A 21,971-nucleotide genomic window follows, 5' to 3' on the forward strand; every position below is an offset into this window, starting at 1 on the left:
GTAAGGGGTGATTCATCATGAGAACCCCAGCCTTTTCGCTGTCTCCTAGGCCCAGCCCAGCCCAGGTGCCTTGGAAAGTGGGTGCCTGCATGTGTGTGTATGCGTGTGTGTGTGTGTGTATTTCATAACCTGACCCCAAACTGACCCCACATCCTCAATCAGGCCTTTCAAGCACTCAGCAATCCCTTCCTGCAACCCACTTGGTCACTGGCCTGTGTTGGGCACTTCTGGGTACTCCAAGAGGACTCGGCATCAACTAGTCTCAGGGGGACAGAACCAGACAGAGAAACTCCCAGCCCTAAATGGATGGGTCTGGGTCAAAAGGAGGAACCCTAGGCTAGGGAGCCAGGATGGGAAAATCAGGGAGCCAAGGGTAATCAGGGAGGCTTCCTGGAGGTAGGGCCCTACTCCAGAAGGTCACAAATCTCAGGCAGGCCCTAAGTGAAATGATGGCCAGCTATGACATGACCCTGGCTCAAAATTGACCCAGCCACTGCCACCAACTCAAAGCTTTTAAAGGGAATCAAGGCTGCCTGTCTGGCTAGCTTATGAATTCCTGGGTGTGAAGTCGCTCTGCAGCCAGTCTGCAAACACTTCCCCAGTGTGAAGGGTCATAATTACACTGACTCCAACCCAGCCACAGGATAGTGGAAACCTTCCCCCAGTTCTAGCTTTGTGACCTTGGGCAAGTTACTTAACCTTTCTGAGCTCATTCACCTGCTGGGTAGAATGGACATAAAATGGTTAAATAAAACTGCAAGGGTTCCCCAAAGCTGCAATCAGTGGGAGAATCAGAGGAACAAACTCAGGGTCCATAATGCTGAAAAACTCATTTCCAGACCAGGTGGACATCAGGTGGGGATCTCATGTGACAGCCATTCCCACAGCATCCTGGGTCTCCCCCCTGGTGGACACAGGGCTGGGACTAGGGTAAGGCAAGTGAGGCACAAAGATAGGACCCGAATTCATGATTTTTCCTTTTACCTATGGCTCCAGTATGTCTTCGCACAACATTGTTCCTGACCCTATCTTTATCTAGAATGTTGGTGTTTTGTTCATCGTTGATTTTTTTGCATTCACTTTGGTCTTTTAAAATAGTGCATTAAAATATTACTTATCTTGATGACTGAGATTGTTGGCACTGCCTTAAATTTTGTGCTCGAGGAGGATGCTTCACTCTCCTTACTCTAGTCCCTGCCCCAGATGGACACAAGCCCCACATCCTGCATGTGGCTCTAACCAGGCAGAGCCGCCACCCCCAAGTCCTTGGAAACTGGGACTCAGAGGAAGATATTTCCTTGGATTACCCTGGGGAGTGGCTCCCATTCTCTCCTCCCCCCCAGCACCCTACTCCCTGAGCTCCCACCATGTGCCCAGCTTTGTGCTGTGTGACGCTGGGTCCCCAGAAAGAGGACACTGGATAGCTGAACAGCCCTCTGGAAATCCCAGGCCTGGCTCAGCCCGGGCATTCCCAGGCCCGCCCAGGGCCCGCCCTGCACTGAATGCCCAGCCCGGTGGGTCCCCCAGAAACTCCCCAAGCTGGTTTCGGGGTGGGAGGCCCACAGTGAGGCAATTTATACAGCAGCCCCAGTCACATCGAGCCCATCCCACCTGACGCTCAAATAAAGGGGAGGCAGGCTCACTTCTGTGAGACTCAGCCACAGCCCAGGGGAAGAGGGAGGACCCCTCACTGTCCACCCAGGTGAGCCCAGATGCCAGCTCCTGAGACAAAGCCAGGGTCAGGAAGGCCCTGGCCCAATCCCAGCTCTCAGCTACGTCTGGTGGCTTGGGATCAGGAGCTGGAACTGGGTGAGAGGAGACATCTCCTGGTCCCCTGGGCTCAGAGTGGACCTCAGCCAAAAAAAAACCCCGGCCCCTGCACAAATTCTCTGCCTGAGACTGAAGTGCTGGCAGCAAAGGCAGGAGGCTGTGCCAACTTCAGGCCTCTCCTTCTCTCCCCTCCCCCAGCACAGCCAGTCTTCCCAGTTGGGCGGGCACCTCAGAGTCCTCTGTGGTGGCCAGCAGCAGCTACTGAATGATCGGGAGGTGGGAGTAGGGCTTGCTAAGGTGGCCTCAGTCTACCTCTCTTGAGAATGGGCAGTTTTTTGGAGTCTGAACTACCTGGCTTCCTGGTGCCTCCTGGGAAGGGCCTGGCTTACTGACTCTTGACCTCAGCCTGGGAGGGATAGGATAGGGAGTCCCTGAGACCCACCTGACCTTGACCCAGGGCACTCTATCCCCATGTCACCGCTGCCTCCCATCCACAGCTCTGCAAGGGGCAGCCGTGTCATTCACCGCTGGACTTTGACAGTAGCCAAATATACCGTTCAGTTCTCCATGTCTGTCTTCTTCCAGCTCTGCCGAGGTCTCCCCTGAGGTCGACCAGATATGTCCCCCAGAATCTGGAACCCCACAGCGGTGGTCCAGGGTATCGTCTGGATCCTGCTTGGATTGTTGCTGTGGCCGGAGCCAGGAACAGGTAAGTAAGAAGGCAGAGGCCTGGGGCCAGGACAATCAGTTCTGCAGAAGTATACTGCTATCCCCCCTATACAGGGTGACTGAGGACCCCCAAGAGACCCCAGGCTCAAGGAACCTCCAGTCTGGGGACACAGATGCTCCCTGACACAGGATCAGGGTAGCGGGTGCGGGGAAAACCTGGGGCCAGAAGAACAAAAATCAGGAAGGCTTCCTTGGAGGAGGAGACATAGATGTAGCACAGGAAGAAGGAGAAGAATGTTACTTGGAGAGAGGCAGGAAAGGGCATTTTAGGCAGAGAGAAGAACAGAGAAATTAGTGTGGACTCTCTGGAGAAGAACCTGGATTTCTGGGTTCAGATCTGCCTCTGCCTTTTTCTAGTTATGTGACCTCAGGCAGGTCGTTTACCCTCTCTGCGCTCATACGGTTGTTGTGAAGATTAAATTTGTTAAGTTATATAAGTCACCTAGAGTAGTGTCTAACATGTAGTAAATGTTTAATGAAATGTTAGCTATTATTCAACAACCCATTCCAGCTCTGAGCCCAGCACTTCTGAACTCCAGATTCAGCTGCTGACATTTCCCCGACAAGGCACAAGGTCCAGACTCTCCTCCCCTGGGCGTGCTCCATACACCTTTCCCTCTAAAATTCCCCAAACTCCAATCCATCACAAAAAATTGTCCATCTTTCCCTCAAAATACCTGGGGACTCTGCCCACTTGTGTCCATCATATTGCCACCACCCTAGCTTTGGCCACCTTTATTGCTCACCTCCACAGTGGCTCCCCTTCTCTAGTCTAGCTATTATAGCTTTCTAAAAATTCATTCTCCACTTGGTCGCCAAAGGAGCAATCTTAGATCTCCAGCCTGTCTGTGTCTCTCTCCTGCTCATGAACCATGGCTCCCCAGTGCTCAGATAGTCTAAGCTCCTTAACCTGTTGTCTGTGCCTCGGTTTCCTCATTTACATGAGGACAGTGTTGAGGGTCACAGGGTTGTCAGATGGAGAGCTGGGGGCATTGAGAAGATGTGAAAGAAGCAGAGGGAGGCTCAGAAGCAGGAGGTGCTGGGCCACTAGGCTAATGCCATCCCTCCTCCTGCAGCATCCTTGCCCCTCCTCATGGACTCAGTCATCCAGGCCCTGGCTGAGCTCGAGCAGAAGGCATTGATCACTGAGGCCACCCACACTGCCACTTTGTGGCGGCTGTCAGCCCAGGACTCTGGCCAGCATGACCCCCTCCATCACTTCCTGCTAGAGGGATGGAATTTCAAGACCACCAACTTGGATCCCCCTGCACTGAGCCCAGAGCTTCGAGGCTTGACCAAGGAGGTGGCCCAACATGGTGTGCATGGTGCACAGGAATATGGGGTGGTGCTGGCACCCGATGGCTCGACAGTGGCTGTGGAGCCTCTTCTGGCAGGGCTGGAAGCAGGGCTGCAGGGGCACAGGGTCATAAACTTGCCCTTGGACAGCACAGCCACCCCTCTGGGTACTACAGCTACCTTTCCAGATGTTGGAGCTGTGGTTCCTGATGTAAGAGCCACCTCCCCAAGACTCAAGGATGCCTCTCCAGATGTCACCTCTGCAGATGTCAGGGCAGTGTCTCCAAATGTTAGAGCCACAGATCTTGATGTGGGAGCCACCTTTCCAGATGTCAGAGCACCCTCTCCAGATGTCCCAATCACCTCCTCGCCAGATGCTAAAGCCAAGTCCCCGACCACTGTGGACAGACTCCTGGTGGTTACCTTGGCCAGAGACCTGGGCCTGACCTTCCTCCAGAGACCCCAAACCCAGAGCCACCCAAGCATGGGAGCTGAGGGCTGCTGGGACAAGCTCTCTGCCCCCCGGCACTTCACGCTCCTGGACCCTGAGGCATCACCACTCACCACAGCCTTCCTCAATGGTGCTCTGGATGGGGCCCTCCTTGGAGACTACCTGAGCCAGGCCCCTGAGCCCCGGCCACCCCTCAGCCGCCTGCTAAGCCAGTACTATGGAGCTGGAGTGGCCGGAGACCCAAGACTTCGCAGCAACTTCAGACGGCAGAATGGAGCTGCTCTAACTTCAGCCCCTACCCTGACCCAGCAGGTGTGGGGGACGCTGATCCTGCTACAGAGGCTGCAGCCAGCACACCCTCAGCTACAGGGCATGAGCCAAGAACAGCTGGCGGACGTGGCCACCCATGCCACCAAGGAGTTTACTGAGGCCTTCCTGGGTGAGAATGGCCCCCACCCCCTGTGACTCTCCCTCTCACAGACAGAGACACCACTCTCAGCCCCTTGTGGTCAGGGGTGATCCAGGACAGGGGGATTCCAGAGTGGGCAAAAAAGCTCTCACTAAGAGGCCAGGATACCTGCACAGGTGAGGAAAGGCTAGATTCAGGTCTTGAAGGATGTATAGGAGTTCATCTAACAAAAAAGTGAGGAAGAAGGCATTGCAGGAGGTGGGCTCAGCACATGCAAAGGCACAGAGATTGGAATGGAAGTTCAGCCAGTTACTCCTGTGTATCTTTAGGTGAGTTGCTTCACTTCTCTGAACCTCACTTTCTTCAGTGAGGCTGGTAAATGATTGCTACCTCTTGGATTTGCTGGATGGTTTAAGAAAAATAAGCATGTAAAACAAGTAGCACACAAGTGAAGTATAAAAAAATATGGGCCTAGATCCCTCTTCTTTCATTGTAGCTGTCTCTCCTAGGGCTCAGAGCAGGGCCAGCTGCAGAAAGTGGGTCCTGGGTTGTAAAGAGCATTGAAGTCTGAACTACGATTGTTGGAATTTATCCTGAAGGGGGTGGGAGTCATGTGGTTATTCCAACAGGACTGAAATACTGTTAGATTTTATTAAGTTAGATCCCAATGGAAGCCAGTGTGGTGTGAGATTGAGGTGTCCCCAAATCTGGGAGGTTGGGACATGGCCCATATATGTGTTCTAATGGAGTTCAGGCAACGGGCAGAGAAACGCTAGCTGACTCCATCCCTGGACGCCCTTACCCGCAGGGTGCCCCGCCATCCACCCCCGTTGCCGCTGGGGCGCCTTGCCATACCGGGGCAGCCCGACGCCGCTGCGGCTGCCGCTCGGGTTCTTGTACGTGCATCATACGTACTTGCCTGCAGCCCCCTGTACCGCTTTCGAGCGCTGCTCCGCCAACATGCGCTCCATGCAGCGCTTCCACCAGGACACGCGTGGCTGGGACGACATCGGCTACAGGTAGGCGGGGCCTGGCGGGGCGGGGGCGAGGCCAGTTTGACAAGGGGTAGAGCCTGGGTGGGCGGAGCCTGACGCAGGGGTCAGGATTGGAACAGAGCAAACCTGGCGAGATGGAGGAGGTTTAGGTGGGTGGGGCCAAGGTGGAGAGAGGCGTGGCCTAGACGAGGGTGAGAGCTTAACAGAGAACAGATATACTCAGCCCTGGGACTCTTCGATCTGGGCTGGGACTAGAAAAGGAGGGGGGACCTGAGAGAGGGGCAGGACCTGTGGTAGCGGCTAGCGCTGGGGCGGGGCAGTGATGGGGTTTAGCCTAAGAGAGTAAAGGGCTGGGAACTGGGCAAGAACTGGACTTGAGACAATGGGGAGGGTGCTGGACATAAAGAGGCGTGGCCAATGCCGAGGCAGATCCAGAGAAATAGGAGGGTTTCTGGAGTGGCATTTGGTGGGGGAGTGGAACGAGGCTGGGCCAGGCAGGGACAGCGCGAGCAGGCAGGACTTGGGGTGGGGGTGGCCATTGGCACAGATATGGAGCAGGGCTCCTCTTGATGCCGAGCGGTACCTGCCACCCTCTGCAGTTTTGTGGTGGGCTCAGACGGCTACGTATACGAGGGCCGCGGTTGGCACTGGGTTGGCGCGCACACACGTGGCCACAACTCCCGCGGCTTCGGCGTGGCCTTCGTGGGCAACTACACCGCGGAGCTGCCAACCGAGGCCGCGCTGCGCACGGTGCGCGACGTGCTCCCCAGGTGCGCGGTGCGTGCCGGACTCCTGAGGCCAGACTACGCGCTGCTCGGCCACCGCCAACTCGTGCACACAGACTGTCCTGGTGATGCACTCTTCCACCTGCTGCGCACCTGGCCGCACTTCGATGCTGTGAGTCCGCGGTGCCCTCACTACCTCGGCCTGACACCCATCTGACACAAGCAGCCTGCCTGCCTGTCCAGCCTTGGCAGTCCTCTCTCTCCTTCCTGTAACCCCTATGCCCACACAGCCAGGCCCCTGGTCTCCCTTGCAGCCCTTCTGTTGAGGCAACTTTGACCCAGCCTTAAGTTGTTCTGCTCTCAACATTTCCTATTCCCCAACAAGTCCTCTGCCTGCACCACCTCAGCCTAGTGCCTGACCCAGCCAGCTTGTCTTTTGCCCAGCCTCCAACACCCCTGCCCTCCTAACCAGGGCAAGGAGCCTGGCCCCTGTAGCAAACCCTTTGCCCTCACAACCTCAGCCTGGCCTGCATCACCTATACCCAAGTCACAACCTTTCTGCCTACACAACCCTCAGCCCATCCAACCTTGGCCTCACCCCTGCCTCCAACCCAAAGGCCTTCTGTCCACACAACATTAACCTAGCCCATTAGCCTCTACAGAAAACACCGTTGCCTACACAACTCTGTCAAGCTCCTAACGCTGTGTTGCAGTCTTCTGCCTAGACAATCTCAGCCCTGAGGATGCTTACTCAACCCCAGGCTCCCTGACCCTAGATGACAATTCTTATGCTGGAGCAATCTAGGCCCAGCCAGCACAACCTTGGCCCCACCCCCTGACCTCAATCACGAAAACATCTCTACACTCACACACCTGCAGGACCTTGTGCTACTGCATACTGCCACTCTACGCATATTTCATTAAGCTAGCCTGCAGTCAGTGTTGTACCACCCCCTCACTTTGTCCTCTCCCCCATGCAGCGTACCACCATGAGAAGGGAGACCCACCCCCCACCCCACCCCCAAGCCTCACACTCTCTCATATTTTTTAGAATGTGAAACCAAGAACTGCCAGGAGGGCCTCCAGGAGCTCCAAGAGAAAGCCACCTCCACTCACCCTGCCAGCCACAAACCTCCAATAAAGAGACTGTGGAAAGCAAGCCTGTGTCTGTGCATCATCTGTGTTTGCACACGTCATCTTAGTTTGGGTTTGCCCAGAAGCAGACCTTGAGACAAGAATTCCAGTGCAACTAGTTTTGGAGGTGATACCAGGACATAACAGTTGGGGAACGAGGAGGAAGGGAAGGCAGCCCGGAAAGGGTGCTTTGTCAAGCAAGTTGGTACCGGGGGCACATGGAGCTCACTCCCACTGGAACCTCTGGGGGACAGCATAGGATACACACCTCAACATCATCCCACCCAAGGGGGCAAGGGAACTGGGGTATTGATCCTCCAGTTCCCATAGTCATTGGCTGAGGGCTGCTCTCGGGGAGGTGTTAATTCTCTGGCACTTTCAGGCTGCTTGTTGCAGGGGCAGAGTGGACTCCATCTGTCAAAGAAAGTCTTCCAGCAAAAATGCAGGGAATTGGGAGTGGGACCAATATGCACTGAAATGGCAAATGCTCAGGGATACTGTAGAACACTGGGAGACTCCACATGTGTGTGCAGTGAGTGGCCTGATGCAGTATGAATAGGTGGGCATATCTAAGGTGTGTGTACCTTCATGAACATGACTAGCTCCAGGAGAAGGGTCTTTAGCCCTCACTGAAGACCCTCCTTCTCAGAATGGATTGTAGAATTTGTGAGGCCCAGTGTAAATGAAAATGCAGAGCCCCTATTCAAAAAGCAAGAACTTCAAGACAGCAATAGCAGAGCATTAAATCAAACATAGTGTGGAGCGCTTCTGAGTGTGGGGTCCTGAGTGACTGCACAGGCCACATGCCCATCAAGGTGGTCCTACCCACCACACCCCATGGATCCTGGTTGCCTTGCCTTTGTATAAACTGTTCCTTAGACCTAGCATGCTCTTCAGGTTGCAAATGTCACCTCCTCAGGGAGGCCCTCCTAGATTTTTGCAGCTCAAAAAGTGTCACTTCTGCTCAACTTCTACTGCCATCTGTCTATTTTCTTCCAAGTCCTCCTTGAAAGAAATGTCCTGCATTCGTGTTCAGGATCGGTTTCCCTGGCTAAACTGTGAGCTCCAAGAGGGCAGGAGTTGTGTTTATTTAGTTCACTGTGACTTCTCCAGCACTTAGCACATAGTAGGCACTCGGAAAACATTTGTTGAATAAAAGAAGGCTCCCATTACGAATCTTCTGAAACTGATAATATCATTGTGTTGTACAAATATGGAAACCAAGGCTCAGAGAGAGGAAGTGACTTGTCTGAAGTCACACAGCAAGACAAGGACCAGCTGGCACTGGAACCCACTCCTGGACCAGGATTCTACTGAAATTGCACCAAAATGTACAGCTCAATGAATTTTCACAACCGAGCACATTCATGTAACTAACACCCAGCTCAAGAAATAGACGTTAAATTTGATATGTGAATTCACAATTTTAAAAACAGAAATAGAAACCGTGATCGTGCTCTCCCACCCACTGGCGCCCACCAAAAGAGATGGACATCCTGACTTGTTGCACATAGTTCTTTGTTTCGTTTTTTTTTTTTCTTTTAGCTGAGCCATCCTGCCACCTGTTGGCAGCTCAACTCTGAGCCAGGCATCGAACCGCTGTTGCTCAGAGCTCGCACTCTTGAGCGAGCTCTTAACCAACTGAGCCACTTGGCCGGCCCTTGCTGGACATAGTTTTACCTGCTTTGCAACTTTATAGAAATGGAGCCACACAGTGTATAGTCTTCATTGTTGGGTTTTTTTTTGTTCAGCATTATTTGTGATTCATCCAAATTTAATCATTCAGTAACTCATTCATTCTCACTGCTGCATGGTATTCCATTGCGGCAAGAGATCACAATTTATTCATTCTATGGTATATGGACACTTGAGTTGTTGCCACTTTAGGGCTATTATGAATAGCGCCAGTGGGCATGTCTATTGGATTAGCTGCTGGGTCAGAGGAGAAGTGTACAATGTTCGCCGATCAGGCCAAACAGTTTTCCAACTTGGGTGAATTGATCTAAACTCAGACCAGCGGTGGATGAGAGTTCCAGAGACTCCTGGTTCTTACCAACATTTTGGCAATATGTGCCCATTTTGCAGATAAGGTAACAGGCTCAGAGAGGAGCATGTGCTGCCTCCTGGTCTGTGAGAGATTCTGGGTCCTGCTCTGTCACCTTCTCTCCTCCGGCATCCTGCCCACACTGTACCCTCCCGTGTGGCTATGGGGTGGGACAAACAGGGTCACGTGGAGTAGCGTTCAGCAGGAAGCAGCCAGGCAGGGTACAGACGGCTGCTGATTCTGGGGCTGGTCAGGAAATCAAGGTAAGGGAGACAGTGCTTGTGGTCCCCAAGGGGGTTTCCTGGGAGCAGAGCTGAGAGTGGGGAGGGGGCCAAGATGAGGGCAGCATGTGGGCAGACACTGGGCAAAACTGTCACCCTCTCGTCCCCCAGGAGAATCCCCACCATGGACCCACCATCAACAAGCCAGGCCTCCCAAGCTCAGCCTGCAGCCCCATCCCCACTACCCTCCTACCGCTGGCACACAGGGGGCGGTGGGGAGAAAGGGACTGGAGGGTTCCACTGGGGTCGCTTTGCGGGCTGGGGGAGGGCACTGAGCCACCAGGAACCCATGGTCAGCAGCCAGCCGGCACATCGTTCGCTGTTCCGCCGGGTCTTCTCTGCGCCCCCCAAGGAGTCACGCAGGAGCCACCTCCGAATATCCAAGACCCTCTGGGGGAGGCATAAGAGCCCATCGCTGGATCCAGAGTCGGAGCCAGAGGCTTCAGGTACATGGCCCCCCCACCCAGAGCTTGGCCTGGGCTGGGAGACCGGATGCTTGGGTTTTGTCTGCCTCCAGAGCATCAGCCCTATACAGACACAGGAAGTTGTGGGGAGTGCAAAAGCTCAACAGGAAGTGTCTGGGGCCCAGCAACCCTCTTCCCTCTTTCCCCTTGCCAGGGCCTGGGGGTGTAAGGTGTGGCCAGGGACCTGTGGAAAAGGGGGTCCAGCCTGGGGAAAGGACAGGGAATAGACTAACAATAATGCTGTCCAGCTACTTAATGGCTCTTGACCCCAGTGGGCCTCCTCTCATATCTAATGGCCCAGGTTCAGCCTTTCCTGCCTTGATATCCATCTCAGCTGCCTTCTGCTCTCCTGCCCTCCAGCTTCCAAGTCTTAGTTTCTTCACTTCCTTGGGCCTTAGCTTCCCTATCAGTTAATGGGAATCATTATCCCTACCTTACAGGGCATGTGATTTCATTCATCCATTTATTTGCTTCTTCATTCAAGCAGAGGTCTTTTGAGCATTTAGTATGTGCCAGGCCCTAATCTAGGCACTGAGGACACAGCAGTGAACAAAATAGATGTCACTGCCTGGCCAGTGAGGCTCACAGTGTAGTGAACATGGCAAGCGTAAACAAGGAAACAAGAAAAATGACAGATGGAGCTAAGTGTCGCATAGAGGGATCTAGAAGGGTATCTCGAGGATTGGAGCTCATAAATGAAGCCCAGAGCCCAGCATATTTTAAGTGGTCCGTTAACAAGTGGGTATTATTGTTTCTTCCCCTGGTGGTAAAACAATAGGACAGACAGGTAATATACGACGGTTGGTTCAGCCAACAATTCTCACCGTTCATATTCCCATTTTGCAAAGGCATCTCTTCAACCCCTCTCTAGGGTATCAGGTATTGCCCACTCCTTTGGATCCGCAGAGCGCTCTCTAACAAGCAGACCTGATCCTCTCCTGCTCAAATACCTCCCATGGCTCCCCACTACCCCAGGATAAAACCCCCTCTAACTAGCACCCAAGGTTTTGCACCAATCTCTTCCTGGTCCTTCCCCTTTAGCTTCTGAGCCCCCCCCCCCAAAAACCTTTTGCCCTTCCCTTTATTTCCCTGGCCCTTGCCATCTCCCAGCCTTTGATCAAGCTGTTTCTGCCATCATTCCTTCTATCTCTGTCAAAATCCAACCTGCTGTTCAAGTCCCAGCACAAACTTGCTCTCTCTGGGAGGTCTTCCCTGGCCCATTGCACTACCACCTTCCACTACCCTGACCTTTTTCTGTTCCTTTCTCAAACTTTGAATACATTCCACCTTAGACTAGTTATTTATGTAAGGCACCAACGTTGCTGTCTTGTTGTTTAACCACTTGGGCCTACCCACTGTCTTGGTTAACAGAAGAATGCTTGTGTCTGAAGCCCAGCTCAACCACTCACAAGCTGTGTGAATGTGGGCAAATGACACAACCTCTCTGGTTTACATTTTCCTCCTTAGTAAAATGGGGGTTATAATAGCCCTTTGAATGGATTTGGACGATTAAATGAGAGGAGTGTGGAGCAGTAAACAAAGTACAGAGCACATAGTAGGTGGGCTGCGTCCACTACCTGTAGTTGGTGAGGACAAGGCCCAGAGAGGGGTCTTGCTCAACAACTACCTGATATGGCTGCTTGGGGGAGAGGGAGGGAGAAGCACTTAGGAGGGAAACCCTGTGAGCTTTGGTTAATGCAAAGGGTTGTCTGAGGGACAGGACGAATTCCAAGGTCCTCAGCACCTCCTCCTCTACTCAGAGCCTAAGCCAGAGCCAGAGACCCCTACCCCACAGATCCCCGAGGCCCCCACACCTGATGTGCCCATCTGGAACATCGGAGCCTTCACCCTAATCGATGGGAAGCTGGTGCTGCTTGGGGCCGAGGAGGAGGTGAGAGGGGGCCCATGGGCAGGGGGAGGGGAGAAGGGGATGGGAGGGGGAATAATGGAAAGGTGTCTGCCTCCCCCTCCGTCTGCCTGCCTGCCTGCCTCCCTTTTCTGACTACCCACTCCTGTGGGGTAACAGGGTCCTCGCCAGTCCCGGGTAGGGAGTGCCAGCTCTGAGGGAAGCATCCAGGTGACCAGGGGGAACCTCGGGGATTCAGGTAAGTAAGCATGAGAGGTGGGAAGGGCTGGGACATTTGGGAGCCTGTCAAAGAAGGACAGAATCCAAGATGATCCCATCCTCCAACTTTCCACCCCTGACTACCCATAGATCGGATCCCTGGAAAGACTGAGCCAGAGGCTGCTGGCCCCAACCAGGTCCACAACGTTCGGGTGAGGCATCTAGTGGGAGGGTGGAGGGGACGGCAAAGATTCCCAGACCCTCAGAAGGGAAAGGGGACTCTTGCTGGGTAATCCTGGGCAAGTCACTGAAACTCTCTGGGCCTCAGTGTCTCTATCTGTCAAATGGAGCTAATGAGAGAATCTCCCTCTCTGGGTTGTTTATGAGAAGGCAATAGAAAACACAGGAAAGCATACGATTGGTGCTTTAGAAAAGGGAGCTATTGGTTGCCTTTATTATTCCTGCTAATACAGCCTGAGCTTGTGGTACCCCAAGACCAACAGATCTTCCAGGACACCCTAGGGGGAAAGGAGCTGAGAAGGGAGCATAGGGTTCTGCCCAGCTGACCTCCCCCTCCCCACAGGGGTTGCTCAAGCGGCTGAAAGAAAAGAAAAAAGCCAGGTCGGAGTTGGGAGCTAATGCTTCCCGGGATGGGTAAGTGTCTCTGAGGGACCAGAAGGGCTGGGATTCAACATTGCCTCCTCCCACTCCCCCTGCCTGTTATTCTGACCTTCAACGAATATCTCCCGTGGCACCCTCTGTGTTCTGTCCCATGTTGGGCCATGCTGGGCCACTGAAAGACCACAGCATGGAGCTAGTTCTCCATGGAAGGGTGGGAGCAGAGTCTGACATTATAAGTCCAAAACAGAAGCTAAGTCAACACCTTGGTCTGGGAATGTCAAGGAAGAGACCCTTGAACTGAGATCTGAAGGGTGGATAGAATTGAACTAGGCCCAGAAGGGTAGGGAAAGCATTCCAGGCAGAGGGAACAGCATGTGCAACGGCCAAGAGGCTGGAAGACACAAAAACAAGGCCAGTGTGACGGGAGTTCAGACAGGGAGGGATTCAGTGAAGGGAAATGAGGTCAAAGGTGACAAAGGCTATGCTATGCGAGGTCATGCAGGTCACCAAGAGGAGTTTGGTTGAGCCTAAAAGCGATGGGTTCAAGTTCAGTTTAGGTTCAAGTCCATCCTGGCTTCCCTCTACCCTTCCGGCTGTATGGGATGATAGGGGGAAGAGGAGGAATGAAGCTTGTTCCCCGCCCCCTCCCCAGATCCCCCAGTGTTCTGGGCTCTCGGGAATCGCTGGCCACACTCTCTGAGCTGGACCTGGGCTCTGAGCGAGATGTGCGGGTCTGGCCACTGCACCCCAGCCTCCTGGAGGAGCCCCACTGCTTCCAGGTAAATGCAGGCAACTCTTCACTCTTCACATCACCCCGACACTTTGGCTCCACACTTGGTCTCAACCGCTCCTGGGGGTCCCCTTCCCCAACAGGTAACGTGGGCAGGCGGGAGCCGCTGCTTCTCCTGTCGCTCGGCCGCTGAAAAAGACCGCTGGATCGAGGACCTTCGACGCCACTTCCAACCCAGTCAGGTCAGTACAGCGGAAAATGAGGGACATGGAGGCCCTGCCCACAGCCCAGGCCACGCTCCGTCACCAACCCAAACCCCGCCCACTCAATAGCCCCGCCCCTTAGACTGTCCTATGCTCACTTATGTGCAAACCACTGCTAGACCCTCCTTTTCTAGTACCAGGCCCTTGCACTACGAACAGGTCCCTTCTATTCAATCCGGGACCTTTGGATGCTATCTGCAATCCAAAGCCCCGCTTGCCAGGTAGTAGTAGTCAAGTTCCCAGCCAGCGGCTACTCATCTATGCCCTGTAGCCCGGATCTATCCAGGAGATCCCAGAACAGCTAGAGCGCTTCCGCACCGCCACCTTGGAACCCCGGTTGCCCCACCCTCTTCCCCCAGGGGCCCAGCACGGGCACCGCGTTTTATCTCTGGGGCTCACCATCGAGCACCCACGTCTCCCCCTACCACTCTGGTCCGCAGGACAACGTGGAACGGGAAGAGACGTGGCTGAGCGTGTGGGTGCACGAGGCGAAGGGGCTGCCCCGGGCGGCGGTGGGGGTGCCAGGAGTGCGCGCGGAACTGTGGCTGGACGGCTCGCTGCTGGCGCGCACTGCACCCCGGGTTGGCCCAGGCCCGCTCTTCTGGGCAGAACGCTTCCACTTCGAGGCGCTGCCGCCAGCGCGGCGCGTGTCGTTGCGGCTGCGCGGAGCGGGCCCGGGGGGCGCGGCGCTGGGCCGCGCGACACTGGCGCTGGAGGAGCTGGGCGCCCCCCGCGCGCCCGCCGCCGGCGTGGAGCGCTGGTTCCCGCTGCTCGGGGCGCCAGCCGGCGCGGCGCTGCGGGCGCGAATCCGGGCGCGGCGCCTGCGGGTGCTGCCGTCCGAGCGCTACAAGGAGCTGGCGGAGTTCCTCACTTTCCACTACGCGCGCCTATGCGGGGCACTGGAGCCGGCTCTGTCCGCGCAGTCCAAGGAGGAGCTGGCGGCTGCCATGGTGCGAGTGCTGCAGGCCACCGGCCGGGCGCAGGTGCGGCGCCGCGACAGGGCGGACCTGGGTGACCGACAGCGCGCTTCGGGGTGGGGTTGGTGGGGGGGCAGGATCAAGTGGCACCTGCGAGGGATGCCTTGGAGGGGCGGGGCACATTGAGGGGCATGGCCTGAGCTTCAGCAACGAGGGGCGGGGCCTGAGCTGAGCCTCAGCGCTGAAAAGCTTAAGTTTCTCCTGTGAGGGTTGGAGGTTCCCGCATGTTAGGAGCTCTAACAGTGAGGACCGACCCTGAGCTGTTGCTATGAGAGGAGGGGCCTGTGTCCAGGTGGGACGGACCCGCCAAGGGCAGGGATTCCCCCTGACTCAATCTGCGCTCCGTGCAATGTGACCTCCGCTATGCCCAGGCACTGGTGACAGACCTGGGCACCGCGGAGCTGGCACGCAGTGGAGGCCGTGAAGCGCTGCTGTTCCGGGAAAACACACTAGCTACCAAGGCCATCGATGAGTACATGAAGCTGGTGGCACAGAACTACCTCCAAGAGACGCTGGGTGAGGGGCGGGGCCTGTCAGAGCCTGCTGGGCGGGCTAGGGGACCCCAGGGAAGATCTGGGAGTCCCTGGGTAACCTGGATTCTGGTAATGGGGGGTGCCTTCGGGGTGCGGGGATGCTGGAGGGAAATGGGGACCCCCCAAGATGTTAGGTGCCTCCGGAGTAAGTTGGAGATAGAGTTGGAGGCTGGGTGTGGGTGTGGTGGGTCCTAGTGGTTATGGCCCTGGCCCCTGTCTGGCTGTGCTGGACTGCAGGGAAGGTCGTGGGGCGTCTCTGTGACTCCACTGAGGACTATGAGGTGGACCCCAGCAAGTGCCCGGCCTCAGAGCTGCCCCAGCACCAAGCCAGACTGCAAAACAGCTGCGAAGAGGTCTTCCAAAACATCATCGACTCCTATGAGTAAGAATCAGGGTTCCAACACCTGAGCCTGCCCCTGCCTCCCTGCCACTGTACTAGTTGTCAGATAAATTATGGGGTGCCCAGTTAAATGTAATGCAATATTTGGAATATACATGTACTAAAAAAATGCATTTTTTTAATCTGAAATTCAAGTTTAACTGCTATTTGAAGTTTTGTTTGCTAAATTTAGCAACCCATTCCCAATGCCATGTCACCTAACCCCAAGTAACCTGGGATGCAATTCCTTGTCCTCTAACCACAGGTGACCCCATACTCTAATTCCATGATACCTGACCCCAGTTAACATAGGACCTCAATCCTAAGACCTCTGATTCCATGTGATGCCATATCCTCAATCCTATGACCCTTGGCCTTAAGCGACCCTATATCCCAAAACCCATGCCACTGATCACAGGAAAACCAGGATTCCAATTCAATAACCTCTGACCTTACGTTAACCTATATGTCTAATCCCATTACCTGGAACAACAATTCCATGACTTCTGAACCTAGGTGACCCCGTAACTCCAAGCCCGTGCTATTTCATATCATGTACTCAGTGTGGCACCACAGTCTCATGTTCAGTTATAGCTAGGTCCCAAGCTCATGGCCTCCGTCCCCAACTGAACCTATACCCCCAACTCCAAGATTACTGACTCCAGAGGTGGTCACCACAATAACCACACCATAACCCCTGACCCCAAGCAGCGTTATCCCTAATGTCTCCAATCTTGAAACCCAGAATGCAGGTGACTCCTGATCCCTGACCTTAGGACTTTGATCATCCATACCCATACCTTCCCCATCTGACCATTGGCTCTTCTTCCACAGCTGGTTTCCAGCAGAGCTAGGAACCGTGTTCTCAGGCTGGCGGGAAGCATGCAAGGCACGCGGCTCGGATGCACTGGGCCCCCGGCTGGTGTGTGCCTCTCTCTTCCTGCGGCTCCTATGTCCTGCCATCCTGGCACCCAGCCTCTTTGGCCTGGCACCAGAGCACCCGGCACCTGGCCCAGCCCGTGCCCTCACGTTGATCGCCAAGGTCATCCAGAACCTCGCTAACCGTGCACCGTAGGTGCTGGGAGGCTGGAGGGCCATGGTGGGTCCATGGAGGTGGCAGATGCCTGGCTTGACCCATCCATTTGGACACTGACTCAGGTTTGGTGAGAAGGAGGCCTACATGGGCTTCATGAATGGCTTCCTGGAGGATCGTGGACCTGCCATGCAACACTTCTTGGACCAAGTGGCCATGGTGGATGTGGACTCAGCACCCAGTAGTTACCAGGGTAGCAGTGACCTGGCCCTCCAGCTAGCGGTCCTGCATGCCCAACTCTGTACTATCTTTGCTGAACTTGACCAGGTACGGCCTGAACCCAGGGCCCAGGACATGGGGTAGGGAGGCAAGAGGGCAGGGAGCCTCTGGCCTCGGAGAGCTTGCTCAGCATTCTCTGTGCATACCTCACCAGGTAACCCGTGACAGCCTGGAACCGCTGCCCACCATTCTGCAGGCCATTGAGGAGGGCCGACCTGTACCTGTTTCTGTGCCAATGCGTCTTCCACCACCCCCAGACAAGGTCCACCCCAGGTAACATGCCTGCCTCCAGTCTCTTTCAGTTCTGATGAGTGGGAGCATGGGCAAAGGCAAACACAGGGTCAGGCTGGGATCAGAGGTGAAGGCAGAATCATGTTAGAGGTTAGGGATGGGGTCATGTTGGGATCAGTGTCAGAAACAGTGTTGGATGAAGGTGAGAGGATGGAGACAGGGTCATTCAAGGGGTCAGGGAGAGGCTCACAGTGTGGTCAGAGGGCAGGCACAGGATCAGATTGAAATCTAGGTGAAAATTGATCATTGCAGAGGTCAGGGACAGGTCACATCTGGGGTCAGAGAGAGAGTGATGTTGTGTGATCAGAGATGAAGTTCAGGTTTCAGTGAGAGGTTGTGGATGGGGTCAAATCAGGGGTCAGATTGGGGTCAGATGTTAAAATACATCATCAAGGGTCAGAGACAGATTCATATGGTAAGCAGAGGTCAGGGTCAGATGGGGTCAAGGGAATGAGCAGAGTCATCTTTGGAGTCAGAGGTCAGGGACCATGGTCTTTCAGGGGGCAGAGACAGGGTCAGTTTAAAATCAGAGGATAGGGATAAGTGGGGGTCAGATTAGGAAGGAAGAGGGTATACCCTTGTGAGCAGAGGTCAAGCCCAAGATTGGAATCAATTACAAACAGGGTCAGGTCAAGGACCACACTGTCAGAGTTCAGGGACAAGGCTAGAGAGGAATCAAAGGTTAGATTGGGATCATGTCAAGAGTTCATAGAGAGGACAGTATCGTCAGAAGTCCAGGACAGGGTCAGAGGTCAAATGTGATGTCATCAGAGACAGGGTCACATAGAAGTAAAAAGATTACGTGGGGTCATTTTGGGTCAGAGGTAGGGATGGGGTGAGCTCAGGGGCCAGTCAAGGGTCTGAGCTCCTCCATCCCATTCCCAGCTTTTCAGCAGGGGAAAAACCTGGCTTTCTGGCCCCTCGGGATCTCCCCAAGCACACCCCTCTCATCTCCAAGAGCCAGTCCCTGCGCAGCGTTCACGGTGCAGGCAGTTGGGCCCGGCAGCGGCCAGAGGAGGAGCGGCCCCCACCGCTGCCCCGGCCGGTGCAGCGTACGCAGAGCGTACCAGCTGGCCGTCCCGCTCGTCGCCGCCCATCTGCAGGACCCCGGCCAGGACCCAAAGGCTCCCTACGCACAGTCCCTGCGCCCCACGGCCGGCCCTGGCCCGGGGCCTCGGCCTCGCTGCCACGGAAGCCATCAGTACCCTGGCAACGCCAGCCGGACAGAGACCAGACGCTGGGTACACACCGACCGGTCGGGAAGGTGAGGTCCAGTCCAGGTCCTCACACAAGGGGAGAGACGACACTGAAGGCCAGGCAGGTCTGGGTACAAATATGAGCTCCCTGCGCTGTGTGACTCCGGGCCTACCTCAACCCTCTCTGAGCCTCAGTTTCCACCTCTGTACAAGAGAGCGCTATTCCACAAGTGGCAGGGCGGTGAGGAGGCAGACAGCAAGGGACAGGGAGGTCAGGGTCTTGGGGAGAAGAAGGTGCTGGACAGCTGGTCATGTTACAGTTGCTCCCTCCACTGCAGCTGGCAGAACTGCAATGCGAGGTGGTCGCTATGCGCAAGGAACAGAAGGTGATGTCCAGCCTCGTGGAGTCGCTGGGCACCCACATCCGGGCCTTGATGGAGCAGCAGCAGCAGCTTCGCGTCCAGCTGGAGGAATTGGACTCCAGGCTCCGTAGAGGGTGAGCCTGCCCTCTCCATTAGCTCCGCCCCTAGGCGGACCGCTATACATAATCAGATCGGCCCAGGCCCCACTTTCATTAACTCCCTGCCTCTCAACTAATCAGTCCCACTCAAATCCTGCCTGGTACTGCCATGCCCCCTAGGCCAGCCCCGCCCCAACCCACTTGTCTAGAACATGCCTTTTGGTCAGCTTCCACTTCCCCTAGGTGAGCCCGCCACAGGTCCCTGGCAGGTCCTCTCCTCAGGCCTCATCCCTCATTCAGCCCTTTCCAAACAGGTTAGGCCAGGCCCTCTCAGTCTGGGCATGCCCCCATCCCTGTCAAGACCCTACTCAGGGTGGGCCAAGCCCCGCTTCCAAGGGTTGGTGGGTCCTGTCATCCCAGGCATTCTACACTCTGATTCAGCCCCTTCTTCAAGTTTACCTAGGCCTCTCCCTCCTTCTGGACAGACCCCGTCTCCACCCCAGCCTGGTCGCCTGAATCTCTGGCTCTCCAATCAGGGGAGTTCCCCAGTCTGAGCCTCCCCCTTCGCCCCTGATCCCCACAGGACCTCGCAACTGGATCCAGAGCGCCATCCTCCAAGCAGTGAGGCCCACAGGCTGAAAAGTCTGGTGAGACCCCCTTGCCCAAGCCCTTGGGCAGATCTGGGTGGTGAGAGAATGAAAGTTGGGGTGCAACCCTCTCTTGGGTCCCAGCCCACTGCCGCTGTTTCCCCAGGAGCTCCGCCTGGCTGAGATGGAGAGTTCTCAAGCCCAGCTGAGGGATGCCATACAGAGCCTGCAGCACCTTCCAAGGATGCCGGTGTCCCGGAGCCAGCCACTGCCCCTCAAAGCACCCTCTGTCAACGGAGACACCACCTGAGCTGCCTACTCCGCCCCATGTGATCTGGGAGCAAAGAGATAACCTTTTTAGGGGCCCATCTGACCCCTGCCCCAGCCTTATATGGCCTTCAGTGGGGAGTGGAGCTGAAGGTGCCAACCAGTCTGGCACTATGAGGTTACCCAGTAAAATTTTGATTTCAGTAAAATCAATGGTTTCTTTGCCCCTAAGTGTTGCCAATCAGAAAGCACCCCCTATTCAGTTCTCCCATATTCTCCCCTAATCAGACGGCTAATAAAGGGGGTGATGCAAAGAGATTCTCACCAGCTATGTGACCTCAGGCCTTCACTCTCTCAGAGCCTTACTGTCCATTTCTGTAAATTGGATCTAAAGTTCCTTACACAGTAGAAGACTCATAGTTCAAAGTATTCAAAAAAAGGTATTCATTCATCATTGTTAGGGCCAGCACCGGCTTCTCAATGAAGCCCAGATCCCACCTCCACCAACCCTCAGGCCCCAGACGAGAGCATATTCCAGAGTCCCTGAATCCTATACCAGCTCCCTCTTGGCAGGGAGGGCATGGGTCTGGGAAGTGGATGAAGGAGGGGGCAGGTAGGTATAGAGATAGTTGAGCTCTGTGGGTGTTGGTTGGCTAAATGAGTGGGCATTTGAGTCATAGGTGGGTGGATGGATGAGGGGTAGAGTAAATGAGAAAATAGGTGGATGAATAGGTTAACATTTGCTGGATGTTTGCACTGGTAGGTGAATAGTGAAGTAGGTGGTTAGCTAGAATGGGTATGTCTGCCTAGAAAAGGCCTGGATCATAGTAGGAAATAAATACATATTTGAATTGAGTATGTGGTTATATATATATTGCATGAGCATTTGTTGAGGTGTCCTGAGACTCTTGAGCTAAGCAGTGAGGAAATAGTAGTGAACTAGACAGACAGGGCTCCTGTCCTCGTTGAACTTACACTCTAGTGGAGGAGACAATCAAGTAAACATGCAATTGACAGATGGATGCTTGGGTAGCTTTGTGGAAGGTTCTGTGTAGGGAAGGCTGGGTACTTGTTTTGTAGTATGAAGTAGATATTTACTTGGGTGGTGGATGGATGGACAGGTAGATGGGACACAGATAGTTGAGCTGAGTGGATGTTCAGATGGGTGAATGGGTGTGGGGATTCAGGATCAGATGTTGGTTGAATGGTAGATGGATGAGTAAGTAGATGGGAGGTGAATGGGTAGTTTGATTTGGTGTTTGGATGGATGAGTGGATGGATGGATGGATAGGTGGTTGGAGCAGTGGATGGATATGTGGTTAGTTGATTGGATGGGAAGATGGGTGGTTGATCGATTGAGTGTGTGGACGAATGGGTAGGAAGTTGGTGGGTGGTTGGACCTGTGGATGGTTGGTAGCTGGGAGAAGGCAGCAGGCCTATTATGTGTGCATGATGGGGTAGTCCTGGAGGCTGTGATCCTGGGGATTGGATGGAGAATGGGGGTCTTAGCATTGGGGACCAGGGACAGGTTCTAGGGTCATGAAGGTGCTGAAGTCCAGCGTGGATAATGAGGAGGGAAGGAGAGAGCTTGTGGTTGGAAGGAAGCTAGTTGGGGACTGAAGGCTAAGGATTGGCTGAGTGGAGTCCTCAATGACCTATGAGTGACCCATAGAACTTCTCTGCCCCCTCTCCACTCTTCTGGTGCTATTAGTGAGCATAGCATTAGAAGAACCAGTGGGGTGATGAGGTACCATTGGGGGCAGCAGGACAAGACTGTTGTCATGGTAACAGAGCCTCTCCCTGGACTCTCAGGCCGCGTGGGCCCTTTAAGAGTGACCCGCCGGGCCACTCCCAACATGGCGCGCGCCTGCTGGCCGCCTCCCCGCCTTCTCTACCCTCCCCTCCCCCCCGGGGCGACGCGGGAGGGGGGGGCGCCCCGGACCTCCCCATCATGGCGGCGCGGCAGGGCTGTCGCGCTGAGGTCACGGCGGC

At 55.0% G+C, this 21,971-nt stretch overlaps 2 protein-coding genes across 4 annotated transcripts in view; one reads left to right on the forward strand and one right to left on the reverse strand.

The window, feature by feature from the left end:
- The window catches only part of CYP4F22 (cytochrome P450 family 4 subfamily F member 22), a 56,907-nt gene extending 51,237 nt beyond the window's left edge, over positions 1-5,670 (reverse strand). The window contains exon 1 of one of the 2 annotated variants that reach the window (XM_019631730.1): positions 5,571-5,670. In XM_019631730.1, coding sequence (XP_019487275.1) covers positions 5,571-5,665 — 95 coding nt within the window. In that variant the 5' untranslated portion in view covers positions 5,666-5,670. Of the gene's footprint in view, positions 1-2,324; positions 2,400-5,570 lie in introns of those variants that run through there. The other variant, XM_019631732.1, reaches the window with a different exon arrangement.
- A 4,035-nt stretch (positions 5,671-9,705) lies between these two features.
- RASAL3 (RAS protein activator like 3) lies at positions 9,706-20,834 on the forward strand. Of its 2 annotated transcripts, XM_019631735.1 has the most exons (18): positions 9,708-9,816; positions 9,946-10,280; positions 12,059-12,189; positions 12,325-12,403; positions 12,514-12,575; positions 12,947-13,017; positions 13,637-13,763; positions 13,858-13,956; positions 14,418-14,960; positions 15,326-15,470; positions 15,725-15,869; positions 16,701-16,937; positions 17,025-17,226; positions 17,333-17,451; positions 18,355-18,733; positions 19,004-19,161; positions 19,709-19,772; positions 19,879-20,834. In XM_019631735.1, exons 2-18 carry the CDS (start codon positions 9,959-9,961, stop codon positions 20,020-20,022), a joined length of 3,027 nt encoding a protein of 1,008 aa, XP_019487280.1. In that variant the 5' UTR covers positions 9,708-9,816; positions 9,946-9,958; the 3' UTR covers positions 20,023-20,834. The 2 variants fall into 2 exon arrangements, with proteins under 2 accessions (XP_019487281.1, XP_019487280.1); XM_019631736.1 differs by lacking the exons at positions 19,709-19,772; positions 19,879-20,834 and adding an exon at positions 19,611-19,698 and having other exon boundaries at positions 9,706-9,816.
- The last annotated feature ends 1,137 nt before the right edge of the window (positions 20,835-21,971 follow it).

This window comes from Hipposideros armiger, unplaced genomic scaffold (assembly GCF_001890085.2).
Source record: "Hipposideros armiger isolate ML-2016 unplaced genomic scaffold, ASM189008v1 scaffold_1045, whole genome shotgun sequence".
Taxonomy (NCBI): domain Eukaryota; kingdom Metazoa; phylum Chordata; class Mammalia; order Chiroptera; family Hipposideridae; genus Hipposideros; species Hipposideros armiger.

Bases quoted from the DNA above. Each gene is read 5' to 3' on its own strand.
- RASAL3 (XM_019631735.1), top strand. From the start codon at position 9,959: ATGGACCCACCATCAACAAGCCAGGCCTCCCAAGCTCAGCCTGCAGCC. The intron at 15,870-16,700 runs GTAAGAATCAGG...CTTCTTCCACAG, and splicing joins AACATCATCGACTCCTATGA to CTGGTTTCCAGCAGAGCTAG. The intron at 17,452-18,354 runs GTAACATGCCTG...TCCCATTCCCAG, and splicing joins CCAGACAAGGTCCACCCCAG to CTTTTCAGCAGGGGAAAAAC.